Raw genomic sequence first — 17,333 nt, 5'->3', positions numbered from 1 at the left:
TGACCGGTTCAAATCCAAGGGTTTCTACTGAATTTCTAACCTGAGAGATCAGAAAGAAGGACTATTTAATTGCGTGAGAGCAGTACTTGTTATGAATTGACTAGTAAGGCCACATTAGATAAATATGACACTTACATCAAACCAGCAGTGTCGCTGCTCAAGGTAGGGCAGTGAAGCAATGCAATGAGATTTCAAACACCACTTGAGGGTCCTTGGGACACATCTCCTAACAAACTGCACAACCTGTTGCACTACTAATGTGTGGCTAAGTTTGCTTTGTAATTAATTTATTCTAGTCTAGTCTATGAAGCACTTATAGAGCACATCGCTACCCATAGGCATCCCAGTGCCTAAAGTGTGGCACAGAATCATTACGGGAAGCATTAAAGCGGCCAATTCTGGAAAAGTCAGGTTTTCGATGCTTTCCGAAAAGGAAGTTCCTTTTTGATTGAGCGAAGGAAGAAAGCAATTTAGATGAATAATATGTGAAGGAATGTCCCCCAAATGTTGCCCTTTTAATGACAGGTACTTAAGCAAGATGGGCATTCAACGAGTGTAAAAGGAGATCAGTGCACGTGAGATGAATGTACCTTTCTCCAGAAGGGCCCTATGAAGAATGCACAGAGATTTGAATGTAACTCTCTTTCCAACAAGGAGCCAATGGAGAATTCAGAGAACTTGTCATGCAGATTGGTGTCTGGGAATATTGTGCAATATCCTTGCAGCAGAATTTTGCACTACCTGCAATTTCTTTATCATGGGTTTGGATGCTTTGAGATAGAGAGAGTTGCCATAGTCTAGGCAAGAGGGAATGAGCGCCTGGACTACCAGCCTCTACATAGTGGGGTGAGGAGAGGGAGAATTTCGAGAAGCTTCTTCTGAATGACTAAACAGCTAGCAGCGAGCTTTACTACTTGGGAGTCAAATGTAAGTGATTCATCCAACCACATTCCCAAACTCTTTATAACAGATTTTGAGCAAAACTCCAGGAACGATTCAGATTATTGCCCAGAACCATACGCTCAGTTTTGTCTCCATTTAACTTGAGACCTGAACTGGTCATTCACTTGGCAGCTTGTTCTAGGCAAGGGCCTAGAGAGGGAAATGGAGACTTTTCTCTCTGCGTGAGGGAGAAGACAGTTTTGTGTCATCTGCATAGGATATTATTGAGATCCCAAAAGGAAGGACGACATCAGTAAGTGGTCTCATATACAGATTCAAAAGAGTTGGGCTCAACAAGGAGCCTTGGGGTACTTTTACAGGGAAACTGGCTGTCAAATATCTGAAAAGTCCTATCAATTAGAAATGATTTGAGATATTAAAGGTTGTTCCATTGATTCCGGCACTCTGTAATTGGTTAGCTAATACATTATCGATATGAAAAGAAGAGCTGAGATTGAGGAGGATAATCGTGCAGATCCTCCTCAATGAAGCAGCTTTTTGGCTTCTTCAACAACCGCTAAAAGGGCGGTGTCAGTGCCATGATAAGGACAAAATCCCATCTGAGTCATATGCAGGATATTATGATTCTCTATGAATTCAGAGAGAGACAGATTAACATGGTTTTCTAAAATTTTGCTTATATCTAGCAGGAGAGAGATTGGGTGGTAATTTCCTAGATCAAGAGGCTCTAGGTTAGATTTTTTGAGGAGTGCTCTAACCATAGCATGTTTCCATGCCACTGGACAAGGCCCCTATTAAGGGAGAGATTTAGCATTGTCCAGCAGGGTGGGAAGGATCACCTCTGCTACTTTGGCTAGAATGTGTGGAGGAGCCAAATTCATTGGAGACCTTGGTTTCATTTTACTCAAAATGTCTGAGATTCTATCTGATGTCGAAGCCAGAAAAGTGCTCAACAAGGTCATAGTAGTGGTCACCTAGATATCACTCTATTAGTACCAGATTGAGAGAAAAGATTAAATCTGCAATAAATAATCTGGATTTTTCCCTGAAGAAAAACCGCTAGGTCATTACACCATGCAGGTGAGGGTTCCAGGATAGGACCAGTAGTGGAAGGCTCGAGGAGTGTTTTCACACTGCGAAACATTTCCCGCAAGGAGTCAGTAGCACCATTCATTTTATCCTCTAAGAAAACAGCTTGTACTGTCTTAATTTTAGATTCTTATGGTGTTGCAGTATTTTTGCTTTGATATCTCCCTATAGTTTCTTCTCCAGAACCTTTCTGCTTTTTTACTTGCTTGTTTACGTTTCTGAAGATTAACGGTATTCCAAGGAGTAGATTTATCTTTGGCTCATCAAGCATGGGTTTTAGGGGGATAACTTGCTTGAGCGTAAATGTCATCCTGTAGGAAATTCTGTCATGTGCTATTGTCAGGTCTGGCAGAAAAGTTGGTCCGTATATCTTAAGCGCCACTTCCCAAGCTTCGATGGGCAATTTAGACCAGGGGCGGACCATCAAGTTGGAAGACTTGCAGATTAAAGATGGTTGAGAGGATTCCAATGTAAGCTCAATCAAGAAATGATCTGACCAAGTGACAGGGAATGGTTCTAAAACCTTTTACAGATTATCATTAGAGAAACAGGGTCCAGTAAGTGGCCGTTTTCGTCGATGGGTCCTAACATCCTTTGTAAAATACTGAATAGCCATCAGGTCTGGTAAAAGGCATGAAGCTTGAATATTCCCTGTCTCTTTGAAATGAAGATTAAAGTCTCCTAAAATGGAGACATTAGCTCTGGCCCTACAAAAATTGTCCGTAGCCTAAGGGAGGGAGTGAAGAAGTTTGCCACTTGGCCCCAGAGGTCTATACGGTAAAATTCTGGAGTATGTAGTAAAAGGGGAAAAAGTTATAGCAAAAGTCAGGCTTTCACAGTCTAGAATATACGTGTATTAAATAAAACAGCTAAATTCTGCCTTAAGAACAATCACTATTCCTCCACCCTTCTTATTTTCCCAGTCTTTCTAAATAATATATTATTCCGGGGGCATGGTATGATCAAGGTCTGGCCCAGACTCCACATGGAGCCAGGTTTCAGTTAAGAAACCTGCATCTGGTTTTTTCTCCAAAGAGTTCTAATTTGTGAGTCGGGAGAGATCTACAATTATTTAAAAACAGTTTCCAACTATTTATACTATTAGAATGTTTCTTGGGATCCATCGCCCGAGGAAAGGACCAAAGACAATGGTTGCTGGGGGTTTCTCCTCCACACGGGTCGATAGAGTGACGACAGCTCTCAGTAATGCTCCCTCATAGGTTTAGTAGTTGGAGTGGCAAGTGTGTGCCGTGCATCCTCACACCAGATATCATTATATACTGAATCCCCCAAGAAAACTGGAGCTCTAACCTGCATGTGTCTTCTTAAGAAACACAGTGAGAGAATAAAAGGTAAATCGTTTTTTAAAAGTATTTCTTAAAAAAGATTAAAAAGCACCAACCAACACTTCCCCACCTTCCATCCCAATAGCAGCAAAACAAAAAATTCCCCACCATGTGGTAGTGCCTGAGATTAACATTGCTGCTGCACAACGGAAATCATATGTGGGATCCCCCAAGAAAACTGGAGCACTAACCTCAGTGCGTCTCCTTAAGAAAACAAACATTTGCAATGCAATAGGTCTCGCATTTACGTGCATTTGAGCTATTGACATTGCACATATCAATGCCTTTTATTTTTGTTTTCATTTTTAAAACATAAATGAAAGGCATTGTCTTTTACAATGCCAATAGCTTAAACTTACGTAAATGTGAAATTTATTGCATTGTAAATTATTGTGTTTAAATATCTTTTATTAGATGTACACAAAAAAACACCAGGACATAACCCGTTCGCACAGAGTAATATGCTACTAGCATTGTTGAGGGAGGGGGCTTCAGGGTCCAACTCTAGGATTTGCCTCTCGTTAGACATGGCCCCCTCCCCACACACAGCAATGGTAATAAATCCACAGCGATCATGTTGCCCATAGCGATAGCTAAATACAAAAACATATTCACGGATGTGGATAAATAGACACTGGCGGAGAAAGGGGCTTACACAAGAAAACGGCCCGCGTCCTCTTGACCCGCATTGGATTCTCAAAGACCCTGGAATTCTGAGAAATTCAAAAGATCCACAGTGAGGAATCCAGGAGGAAGGGATAGAAAAACAGAAACCAGGTATGTAATCGCAGCATCAGAAACAAAAAGAAGCGATTCCTTTCCTCTCCTATGCGGTTGGGTCAGTGTGCAGAGACGTTTTAATAAACAGCATCTTAAAGTCTGCTTTTAAAGTGTGTTTTGTAGTACTCTGAAACTAACTACACAACCTTATCTGTGCATTTGGACTTGAGCCTCGTCTTAAATCCAGATCACATGGTGTATATGCAAAACAAATGTACTTATTTATTTGCCGGTTTCCTATTCCGCGAACTTTGCTCCAGGGCAGTTCGCAAGAGAACCGGAAATAACTTACAGATAATCATCAACATAAAGTTATCAGCAGATAATGCAACAGAGAAAGCAAAAAGCGCAAACAGTCACATAACAAGACAGACAATATTAACAGTGTGTGTCAGGACGGACAAGTCAAGTAAGCAAGGGGATGGAGGAACAGCGAGGGCTGGGGGCTAAAGCAGGAGAGGCTGTCCGAGCAGCCATTACGAGCATGGGGACGGCGCTGCAAATGAAAAGAAAAGAGTGCTTACTGTCCTTTAAAGAGCGTGTAAAGCAGCCTGTAAAAGATCCAGTCGAGGTGGGCGGGGCCAAAAGTGGACAGGGCGGTAACCAGCAGGGACTAAAAAGCCTCCTGGACAATCATTACACCCTGTTTAGCATAATTGGTGATGTCAAGTGACGCACACCAATGAAAATTACGGGCGGAGCTGAGACACGACTTCTGGAACCGTGTTGATTCCAAGAAGCCCTCGCATGGCGAGGGCAACGCATGCACGCTGCAACGCCAGGCGAGACCTAAAAAGCAACATAGTTGTGTTTTTTTTAAAGTATTTCTTGAAAATGATTTAAAAGCACCAACCAACACTTCCTCACAATACCTCCCAATAGCACCAATACAGAACAATTACCCACAATTTGGTAGTACATGACAAGTTTTACTTGTAATTCCGAAGATTTGGACTACACAAGATACATTTATGTCATATGACAGTAAGCATGAATCAGTAAACTGAGTTTCATGCCACTGAAATCTTGTAAAACTGAGGTTAACTATCATATCAAAGGATGAATTTGTATTTATTTTTGATGAAAAAGAGCTATTTTATGGTAAAACATACTGCACATAAAATGGTTTCCTTTTCATGCAAAGCTCTTCATTCTGTAGGAAATGCAACAAGCAACAGTGCAGTGGTGACCATTCCACCAAACTTCACTGTGCCAAATGGTACTGAAAGAATAGCGGGTGAATTGGCTTTCTCACCCCACTTACAGCTGCCCTGGAGAGTGACTGACAGAGAAGCAGTATGATATGCTTGGCTGTACTGTAGAAACCCCCCTGCTTTTTATTAGACCTACTGCTCCTTCAATGATGTGGGTCCTCGGCAGTGGTGGGTACTCCGCTAAGGCGGAGGAGAGTCGCCCCACTGCTTTTCAGCAGAGCAAAAAGTGAAAAATAAAATGATAATAACACAAAGTTATTATCATTTTCTTTTTCCATGGTGAAGCTAGTTTTGGTGCGCGCAGGGCTTGGCTGTCTTCATAGCCAGCAGGGGGAGGAGTGGTTAGTGCACTTAAGTGCGCATGATGGTTTGAATGGCTGTCTTCGGCCGGCCAAACAGTCATGCACACTTAGCATGTTTTCCACCCAAATGCATTGCACAGCCTGGGTAGAGAACATGCACATCCTCCCACTCCCTGTCTGAGCGCTGAACCAGGCCACTCAGACCAATCACGAAGCAGTGCCGTGATTGGCTAAGTGAGTCTTGGAGCCTGTGTGCTTCCGGTTGACAGAAGAGGATGGAGGAGAGGTGCCGGCCAGCAGGTAAGTGATATTTTATTTCTCTTATTTTAACAACCCTCTCTGCCCGCCTCACCACTATTGCCTCTGAGCAGCCACCACTGGCCCTCAGTCCCCCCCTAACAGGCTGGACGAGGATCACATTTGAAAACTGACTGTACACAAAGTCTGCAGAGTCACCATGAGTACAGGTGTACCAAGGCAGCGCGATGAACTGGTGCAGGCTTGCCCCGGTCGTACAGATCATAACTGCATTGCATATCACATCTCAAAGTTCACTAACAGGAGACTTCAAAAAGTCCACCCCTGTATCAGTGGCAGACATGCTGCACTTGTATCAAGGTAGCTTTCACAACGATGTATGCTCAGTAGCATGAATGTGCAATAGCTTCAAGCAAATTCCCCAACCAATTTCTGATATAAGAACCCACTTGCAATAAAATAAACTAGTGCCACTAGTGTCATGTAATAATTTATTACAGGCCTCCATGACGTCACCATATAAGACTTCAAGAGCTCAATATCTGTAACTGAAACCATGGAAACAGCTTCTCGCTGAGAGTACACCTGGCATCAAAGCGGTTCCCCTTGCTACAGAAACTGGCTACCCTGCTGCAGTACTCAAACAAACTGAAAGTAAACAAGTATGGTGAGCGAACAGTCAGAGCAGGGAAGGAACCCGCCCCACTCTGGGAATGTAATCTGGTTTCAGCAGTGCATGGTTTCAGAGAAGGAGACATGCTGTTCCCGGGCCCTGCAGGAGCACAAGCGATGCTGGTTTCTTTCCTTTGTATCAAGAGAACTGAAAACATCAAGATCAAGTTGAAAACACACCGCAAACTGAGAACCTCAGCATGCTTTGGAGAAGAGAGAAGAACGTTTGCAAAACACTCAATCAAAACACACGGACCAGCGCTGGACTGGAACTTCGATCACTCTGGCCCTGCCAGAGGTGCCAGCTTGAAGGGCAGGTTTGTGGGCTGGGTTTTTGGTCCTATCACAGTACATGGGAACCCCCCCAAAAAACTGCCCAGAAACTGTCCCTTGAAAGCTGGACCATCTATAGAGCCAGACTGCCAGCCTTTCCAGCACACGCACTGCGTGCAGTTAAGCTAGACTAGTTTCCTTGCGTTTCTCTCCAAAATATCCAAATATCAACATTTTAACACACCTGCCACATACTAATGCCAGAAAACCCTTATTTTATTATGGATAGAGCTATGTACCTTATACCAGCTGTTGATATTTTCATTATGGAATCAAACTGCTAAAAGCAGCATAACTCAAACTTAGTGGCAACACAATACTAGAAACGTAGGACCAAGACACTAGAGGTTAAAAAAGGACGCAGATGCCAGGACGCCACACATATGGAATACAATATATTAGAAGGAATAAATGACCCCATCACTGGACTCAGCTTTTTATCTTGTACCTTTATATTATCACAAACATTTTCATATACTACCAGGTTGCTGACTTCTTACCTTCAGATGTAGTTTCATAAAGCTAAAGTCATTTCATCCGTGATAACCATTTTTTCAGTGTCAGAAAACGGCAAAATATACAAATTTTGCAAATTATTAGCAATACCTTTATTATTTCGACAATTTCAAACATCAAAGTGCCAGTTTTTAAGTTTATTTATATTGCAAAATGTTTATAAAAGCATGGAGCTTTTTCTAATCTAACTCTCTGTTAATCTACAAACAAATTCTCAAAATGAGTGTAATCTTTATGTGCATTGGTTCAGGTGGAATTGCCTTTAGCTATGGTTACTCGGTGTCCATTCACTGTTTATTGCCAGACATGTCCAAACACTTGCATACTAATGACTGCTTGTACATCATTTGACCCTAAAAATTACTTACCAGTCTTTTCAGGCCTGCGTTTCAGGCTTTCATGTGCAGGCAGGCACGGGCACGGGCCTCCACAGCGCATGGTGATCATTTTGCCTGAAGTACAAGAATGGAAATCCAGTTTGCACTGCAAAAATACAAAGAAAAAAAATAAAGTGACTTTTTTGTAAGTCACTGTCATTGATAAACCATAAAAGAATGGTGATGTCTGCAAAAAAGTTTCCCATGATTGGCAAGCTGTACCTCCAGACACCATGCAACATGGAAACATGGAGCTGTGGTTCACCCACGATGCCTTCTTGTAATCCCTGAGGGATGCCCTAAAGATGCCCATGAGAGTTGCTGGAGTCCAATATGCTACACCCTCTACTTACTCCTTCGGCTCTTGAAGGGCCCGATCAGGGCCCTCATATGCCAGCGATACTTGAAAAAAACTGACAACTTGACCCTGGAGCTCTGCAATAATTCTGCATTAGCAACACTGGCCTAACGTCTAGTGGGTTCCATGGACCCCATAATGAGCAGGTGTTGGTCAGGCAGGACGCCACTGTGGGGAAGGCGAATCCTGGAGGATCGCTGGAACATTATGGGACCCATCCCAAATGACATACAGGAGGGTACACTAACTATGAACCGCCTCTTGGTGTGAACCTCCAGGAACGTTTTGTTCGTGCACCTGTGTTTGCAACGTTGTGCAGGAACTCGAGAAAATCAATTCTCTAATGCGGCATTGAGTCCACAGCCACATGCACTCATTGAACACTCACTGCCACATTCACGCTATTCTTTTGCCTGTACAATGGATATTACAAATGCAGCATCACAAATGTTAACGTAGCCCGCTCAAGTAGGTCAGACATAGGTGCAAACAGCTAGTGTGCATCTGGGGCAGTTCCTAGTCTGGCCCTAGGTAGACAGTCATATCTGCACAGAAAGGGGCATAGTCAGGTACTATGAGAGAGATTTTATCGGCAGCAAGGTATGGAAGTGTCATTTTATGAGACTGAAACAGATCTTACAGTACATAAACCACAATTTAACGCCTCATTAAAGCAGATGATATATCTACGCAGAGTTACATGAAACAAATTCCACTGCACACTAAATCAATACGCTAAGAATAAATATTTTGACAGGACGCTATGCCATTATTGTAAATGTATGACAAATATTAGCAGGAACGCCAGACATTCGGGTAATTGTTTGCCTATGCAACATTCTGGTGGGCCGCCTGGGACAGCACCTTTACATTTCTCAGATGTGTTTCACCTGGCAATAATGCCAGCCTCTGTGGGGCCTGGTCACAAAGACATGTATTAGAATCTGAAGCAGTTTAAAGGTGTACTACCCTGCGTACTCATGAATGTCTTTGTGAATCGGCCTGCAATGTCCAACTCCCTATCAGTAAAAGTGCAAAGCGGCGCTTGTTGTGTTGTCTCGGATAGTCCCTGAATGTTCACATTTATTCCTTTTTAAGATGACTTGGGGCCCATTCACAAAGCCATCTAAGAGTACCTAAAGTGGGACTATTAGTTCACATGCTCAGAAATACCTTCGAGAGTCAGTCCCTGTATTTAAAAAATAAAGGCAACTATATTTCTTTGTAAGGCTCTTATTCATATGTTCAGATACAGTGGCCATTGTCTCGGAGCCCAAAAAGAAATGAAGATTCCCCCCCCCCTCCTCCCCCCGGTGCTTATTTCAAAACCCTTTGTTCATTTGCTTACATTGTGCCCTGTCACCATATTTTTATATTTGTCATTGAAAATTGAAACAGAATTGAGTGAAGTCATGTTGCTGCATAGCTAGCAGTCTTGATCAAGTGCCTGCATGCTCGTGAGACAGCCTATCTGCACATTGGCCCGCATCACGCGTGGCATGGTGCATTGCATGATACTTATTTCACCTGATAAAATCCAATCTCGCAGAGTAGGAATTTATCTGGTGCAATAAATACCAGCAAATTACAACTTTTGGGGGAAGAACATAGGGATGTTGGTGCTCATCACACCAATATATGCACGTATTTGTAAACACTGGGGGTTTTCCTCAAATAAACATGGGCAGATTTGACCTACTGATATTTATCACAAATCCCAAATTGCAATAAGTTAGGTAAAAGGAGTTACTTCATATATCGCAAATAGCTGGACTGCGCGTAATGAGGTTCAGGGTGTACTCTTAGGTTCTCTGCTTTCTGATTCTCAGGATTTCGTCCTCTGCCAGAGACTGGACCTGTTGGCTCAGATCCCTTAGAATGGTGCCTCCATCCCAGCAGGTGCAGCACCAATTAATATGAAGCTGGTGTGATACCTGACAGATTTCTAGGCTGGCAGTGGGCTGTGCGAATTCTGTTACAAGAGTACCGCTAACTGCTCAGGCAACATGGTCACCGCTGTCTGGTCATATGTGTTCCAAAATTATGGATGCTTGAGGAACACACATAAATCTATGTCTGATACAATGCTGCGTTTTTCCTCAAATCTATCGCTATTAAATTCTAACGTTATGGAGGTGGTAGCTACTGCCTTCCTCTTTGGGTGGATTGTGGATATGGCAAAAACATTTCCAAAGCATAAACTGCAATTGGAATATGTCAACTGGAAGAATGGGTTTTCTATACTCTATACATTTGTATATTCTTTCCAGTCACTGTCTGTTTGAACAAAATTCAAAAACCCTAACATAAACTACATACACCTATGCACTTGTGTGGTAACATTATGCATTCCTGCTCATAATAGCATTTTCACAAAGGCAGGCTATGGGTATAGAGTTCAGCTAATATACGGCCATTTGCTAGGTGGTAGCAAGCAGGAATTAAAACTTGGTGATCCTCTAGTTAGGATCAGTGGCATCTAAGGGCCAGATGCACAAACATTAGGAATACTAATTTCTTAACTGAGAATCTCAACTACGAAATCGGTATTCCTAATTTCTGAAACTCATTGAGTTTCATGTAGGGATTCCTTGTTGTTCACAAATTGACCTATCTCATGAATATTAAGGAGGCAGGTCGCAGTGAGCGACCCATTAGGAATCACAGCCATCACAGTGATGGTAACCTGCTGAGGACACCTGAACACCATGTCTGTGATTGCTATTTAATCAAGCAATCCTAATTTTTGCTTTTTTTAAACGCAGGATGGTTTCCTCTAAGGAAAATGTGATGCATTTAAAAAGAAAAAAGAAAATTGGAAGTTTCATTTGGTAAGAGTAGGCAGTGGTTCGTTGGACCACTGACTGCTCTTAAAAAATATTTTGCCAACCCTTTTCAAAAGGGAAGGGGGTCCTTGGTGACTCCATTTCCATTTGCAAATGGGTTACCAGCATTTTTCAAATGGCAGTAAATTGTGAATGCTTTGTGACCGTATTTCGGTCACAAAAAAATAGTACATACATTTCAATTCGGTATTCGGAAGGGACGCCCTTACCAGGCCCTTTCCAAATTCCCAATGGCACAACTCAAATTGGAATTCAGTAACAAGTTACTGAATCACAATTCATACTTTGTACATCCCAAAAAGCTTTTTTGCAGTCGCAAACAATCCGATTCTGTGCATCAGGACATTTGCAACCACAAAAATTCTTTGGACCTCTAGCTTTAAGTCTCTTATTCTTCTCGTAGATGCCTTCTACATCGACCAGTAGAACAAGAGACCTGGGTGAAGTTTCAGCCATTGAAAGACTGACAAAGAGAATTGTATTGTGTTCAAGGAGAGACAGATGCTATTGTACGGAAAGAGGCATTGTCTGTGAGAACTCCAATACATCAAAAGCCAAATCTTACAAGCATAATGCTGAACCAGATGTGAATCACGCTTAGGACGTCTTGGGATTGGTTTAGGGATATCTCTAATATTCATAAATAGCAATCATGTTGTGTTGGGCCTAGTTACCATTTACAAGCTTTTAATTTACAATCTATAATTCTGCCCCTAATAAGGAACATTAGGAGGCATTTCCCTGCTTCTGCTTGAGCCAGGGGTCTGTGTTAGGCCGCTGGCCATGTACTATGTAGAGTTGGTGAGAACTGCAACATGGTCTGTAGAAACCCACTACAGCAGTGCCCTAGTGCACTGTATTAGACCCGGTTCAAAGGTCTACAAAAATGCATCTACGTAATGTTGCTTCTACAGTGCAAACCACTACAGGAATTTCCGCTGTTGGCAAAAAATATAACATAAGTATAAATTATTGGATGGAAGTTAGCATCTCTCATCCAGAAAGGATGCATTTCCTAATTCAAAGAAACGTAGGCCTGAAAACCTTTCTAGCCAGAGTTCCTGTGACGGTAACCTTGCTCACAGTACGCTGCATGGACTCAGCGCTCCAGCATTGTCTTCTGGGCAAGGAGAAGCTGCAAAGACTTGCAAGCAGGGAAACATCCAAGGAAGGCACCATCAGCGTCCATCTGCCTTGCTTGCAACATTGGCAGTTGTAACATTATTACTGACACAGGGAGCTTTGGTCACCAGACTACCAGGCTTCTTTTCCTCACGGGGGGAGCCTGAGAGCATATCCAAAGCCATGAAAGTCTCTCTGGACACAATCTTCAGTCTCATTCCACAGAACCAATTTTAGCTCCACCTTGAAGAGGTTTGAAGGTAAAACATCTTACTTGCTCTACTCCCTAGCGCTATTTAACAATAACAATATGCACTTGTGAGCCAGGTTCAATTGAGCCATAAATCCTGTGGGGGTGAGGGGACTCTTATGGTACTCAGAGTTTCACAGTGGCCATTGTTATCAACCTCATTAGTTGTTTGCAAGTATTTTAGGATAAAGTTTGAAAAATGTTTTTAACTTTTAATCAAAGCTTAAAATTTATAATGGTTTCAGGTAGAACTTTTTTTAAATTAAAATTAGGGGCCGGCAAAGGAAGCACCTTTACCTGCAAATGCCTATGAGTTATGCCCTAGTCAAGAAGGGACGACATTTTCTACCGTCACCAAGGCATAGATGGGCAACTTCCCAATCTGCAGAAGGGCAGTGTTTAATATGAAATGTTATGATGTTTTAACAATGATGTGTGATTTTAGATTAATTTTTAATGTAATTTAAAAAACAAATTGAGGATCCATGGTCCAAATAAACTTGAATTGAATTGATAGAGGAGGGCAATGCAAGCTGGAAAACAACATTACTGGCAGAAGTTGACATGGTGGAGACAGGGTTGGGGACAACAGGAGAAGCTCTGGAACCGGAGAGTCTAGGATTATGTGTAGGGCTTCTGGGGAAGAAGACAAAGGTACCTTCCTGGCAAAAAAAAGAAAAGGAGTGATGCTTTTAAAAAAAACTCAGCAAGCTTTGCAGTTTATAAAACTTGTGAAGTTGAAAAAATATTCCAAACATTGCTAAGTCAAGGACTTTTAATCTTGGCAAACGCAAAATTAAAACTCGTTGTGAATCTCTATCTTTTAACATCTCTTAACTTTATTTTTTCTATGCACAATGGACACATGTCTCTAATTTTGTACTTGGACGAATTATTAACAAGTAAGCCAGAATATGCGTCAAGGGGAAATGATTTACATTTACCTTGGTGAAATCCCCTTCATCATTGTGTGTGGCAGTTTTTTATAGCATACACTAGGTATTTGGCCTCCCTCTCCCATACTGACAGGAACATTTCTTGCAGTGTTTGTTAAGTATTCACACTTGTTTTTGCTCCTCCATAACTATGCATTTTTTGGGATCCTCCATTAATGTCATCCCAAAAATTAGAAAGCACATCTTATGAGAGCTTTTTTTGGTAGTAATGGATTGAGCCTTTGCTAAATAAATCCTTCCACTTCTTTACAAACAGTGGCCCTTTTTGCTACTCCACTATGCAAAACTTGTCGCTTTTCTCAATGTGTAATTTGAGCTGGTGGTTGCTGGTTGGCACTCTTTTTTGGGCACTCATTTTTAATCATCAGACTTTGATCCAGAACAAAAGAGAAAAAGGAAGCAAAGAAGAAAGGGAGAAAGTGGGTGACTGAAATACAGTGGCTAGGGAGAAAGCAGGGATAAAAAAAGACTTATGACAGAAAAATACAGGGGCAGGGATAGTGTATTAATGGAAAAAAGAGGCGGTGGCTGAATTAAAGACTTGGTAATCTGGAATTCGGTAGCACTGATAGTGGTATCCTTAGAAAAATTTGGGCCCAGTACTTATTATTTTGCAAATTAGGCACTGTCTGTGCTATTCATCTGTGCAAACATTTATGGTTGTTAAATTTAGACAGCGGCATTACATAGAGTTCTCTGGTGCTTCACTGCTCGGTGGAGAGAATGTAAATATTGAAATATTTATTATAGTAATACTTTCTCTTGCATGTATCATGGAATATTGCCACTGTATTGCATTCCATCGCTTCATTAGAGCTGGCTATAAAATAAAAAGAACTAGATAGGCTTCATCAGAAGGGCAGAGCTCACGACCCTAAGTGGAACGAGCGTGCATCGCTAAATCTTACTATTCTTTTATACATAGGGGATAAAGGAACATTCAAATAGATGTGATAGTAATGCCAGAAAGGTTACTTCACAAGGCACGGTTATATATATCCTTAGAATGACATGCCTTACCCTTTTCCACAAGGATCTATGGATGCTGAACTGTTAGGCCTTTGAATAAAGAAGAAACATGAGAAATGAATACTGCAGGAGATTGTTTGATCACTCTAGCTCATGCCTTCATTCTCTATATTTACTCTCTGACCACAGTAAAAAGTGAATAATCTGTCCTGCAGAAACAGGGAGTAGCAAGAAGTGTTCAAGATCAGATGCGATGAGATCCAGTAAGGACTCGTCAGATCACTGCACCTGAGCTCATGTGACATTTCACAAGGCATCAGAGAACTGAAGATCTTGGATATGAGAGGATGGATATATTTTGCAGTACCTGTGTCTGTGAGCCTCCTATCAATTAGATTCACATCGAAGTTGCTAATTAAAAAGTAACCAATAGTTGCTTTATTAGATATTGGAATAACCATTCTTTAGCTCACTTCAGATTTCATATTTAGAAATATCTTTTTAGCCATTACAGATCTGCTCCTTAAATAAGTGTTGAAATTTAACAAACATGACCTCTTCGGTTTCTGTCAATACACAGACAGGGTACCGAAAGGCACAATTGATTTAAGTATCAAGGTCCAAATTATTTGTTGGTGGTTGAAAGATGTATGAGAGTACCCAGAGAGCTATAATCAAGCCTCCACAAACTACACTAATACAAGCAACATGATGAAAATGTATTTGTTTTTTTAAACGATTCTCAAAGGGGCTCTGAAATTCGATTTGTATGTTGTTATATGGTCTTTACTCTATTCTGTCTGTGTTATTTTTTTTTTATATATATATCTGAAATGAATTCAAACTGTAATCCCGCCTATTAGTCAGATTCTTCACCTTGGTTGCTTGTATCTTAAATATCTTGATTCACAGGCTATACATAAAGCACAGAAAAGGTGATGGGAGGAATGCTTGCAATACATCTAACCACTGGCAATTGCTCAAGGTAGAATCTCAATCAATCTTTCTTTTGCCCACCATGCCACCTCGGATTAGATCTAGCCACATGCAAATTTGTCTTGGTCATGCCCCAGTAAAAACTGTCCAGTCCAAAACTCCAAGAATGGCCCTCTCTGAACTAGGACACTAGCAACCCAAGACTGGTTTTGCCCTGACTGGGGCTCTTCAGGTGGGTGTAGCATGGTTCCAGTGGCACAGTCAGCATGGGACCGACATTTGGCCACACCCTTCCCTTGCAACTTAGGACATTACAGAAAACAGACAAAAGGTGATGGAAGGAATGCTTCTAATAAGTATCATCTCTGGCTATCTCTGGGAGAAGCAGCCCAACCCATTGCTCTTTTGCCCACCATGCCACCTCAGATTAGACCGCAGCCACATGTAAATCTGTCTTGGCCCTGCTCCAATGAGGGCTGTGCAAGAGGCTCTAGACTAATATACAAAGCAAATCCATTCCAGTTGTTCCCCGTTTCCTCTTTGAAATTCAAGCCTGAACACAGTAGTGGTTTAAAAGTCTATGCTAATTGGTTTGATTTGGGTTAGAAATGTCTTAGAGCTGAGAGAAGAAAGCACTTAAAAGCAAACAAGACAGGTGTGAATTAAATTAATTGGGAGCAAATGGTTGGACCACTGGGCCTCTGGAATATTCTCTCCTTTCATAGATCACAACCAATCATACAACCATGTTTCCTGACTCTTGCAAGATTATAGTTGCACTCTTAGCAAGACAATTAAAATCAATTGCTGTTGTTCAAGCAGCATATACAATGCAACCCTCTAACAACTTTCACAATGCATAGGCGATGATATCACCAGATAAAAACCTTAACTCAGAAGTCAAACAAAAGCATTTGCTTTCAGCTGCCCATAGTTAGATGACAATGGACTAATTGATATTAATACTATGATAGTAAAAATAAATGGGGCCCAATCATTCATTATGCAGGCCAAGTGTACTATTATGTACACATTTCCACATTTATTACTAAAGTGCAAGGATTAAAGTCCATGCTCCAAAAACAGTACAATAAAATTGACATTAAAGAAACACCATTTACAGCCTCACAGATGCCATGTTACAATTACTTTATACTTCATACAAACAAATCGTCCACAGCTGCTTCAATGTGAGTCTACCTTGCGAAACACATTTAACCTTTCGGAGCCTGTTTTGCCTAAAAATGAATACACATGAAAAAATGCATGTATGCAGATGAGGGAGGGAAAGGACATAATTACCCACTCAAGTCTATGCCTTTCTTAAGTCAAGGCCTATCCTCAAGAAAACATATTACACTGTGCATCTGCAGAAGGAAGGAAAGTATGATGTTCTGCATACAAGATCTCCATTTTTTTTACTTACGCTTTCACTCCACTGGCATTAGGTTTTCGGAATCTTGGTGACATCCACTGTTGTGCTTGTGTTAAGTCTACTGGTTTAGAGGATCAAACAGCTCAGGTTTGCAGATGACCAATATGCATATGTGCATCTACCTAGAAGTGGCATTCAACCAAAGCAGTTCTGTAGGTCCTCGGGCAAACATGTGGGGAAAACTGTGTAACGATGACTGTCACTTGCCTTTTTTTTTTACTGCCTCCAAAATAAAGTTTGCTGCAAGGTACTGGTGTCACCTGTACTATTAAGAAAGATGTTTCTCCTCTACTGCGAGGAAGACTAGGAACCTCATGAGGCACTTGCAGTTTGGTCAGGCACATTGATGGGAGAGGGACACCCTTCTTTAGGTCCTCTTTCACCATTCATTTCAGTTGTCTCATCATGCCTCGTGTGAGGCAAAAGTTCAGTCGAGTCTAGCTGTGGGACATTTAGGAAGCTACACTGGATCCTGGGTCTCTGTGGTCTGGCCAGATATCCTTTTAGGAAAACTGCGCTGTTCTAGGAATAATCAAAGATAGTATTTTAGTTTTTCAGACCCTCCAGCTTGTTACCAGGTATAAAGGTCTTCGGTCTAGAAAGGCTTTTTGGGAGGGGTTAGCTCGCTGAACTATTCCCCCAAAAAATTAAAAGATTTAAAAAAACAGTTA

The 17,333-nt window shown here is 41.5% G+C and overlaps 1 protein-coding gene across 1 annotated transcript in view; it reads right to left on the bottom strand.

The window, feature by feature from the left end:
• The window catches only part of SPOCK1 (SPARC (osteonectin), cwcv and kazal like domains proteoglycan 1), a 1,975,354-nt gene that overhangs the window by 638,078 nt on the left and 1,319,943 nt on the right, over positions 1–17,333 (bottom strand). The window contains exon 6 of the mRNA XM_085618015.1: positions 7,782–7,896. Coding sequence (XP_085474141.1) covers positions 7,782–7,896 — 115 coding nt within the window. The remainder of the gene's footprint in view (positions 1–7,781; positions 7,897–17,333) is intronic.

Source organism: Triturus cristatus, chromosome 7, assembly GCF_964204655.1.
Source record: "Triturus cristatus chromosome 7, aTriCri1.1, whole genome shotgun sequence".
NCBI classification, from domain to species: Eukaryota; Metazoa; Chordata; class Amphibia; order Caudata; family Salamandridae; genus Triturus; species Triturus cristatus.
Note: the sequence above shows the minus strand (reverse complement) of the source record. Positions and strands in the feature narration are given on the sequence as shown.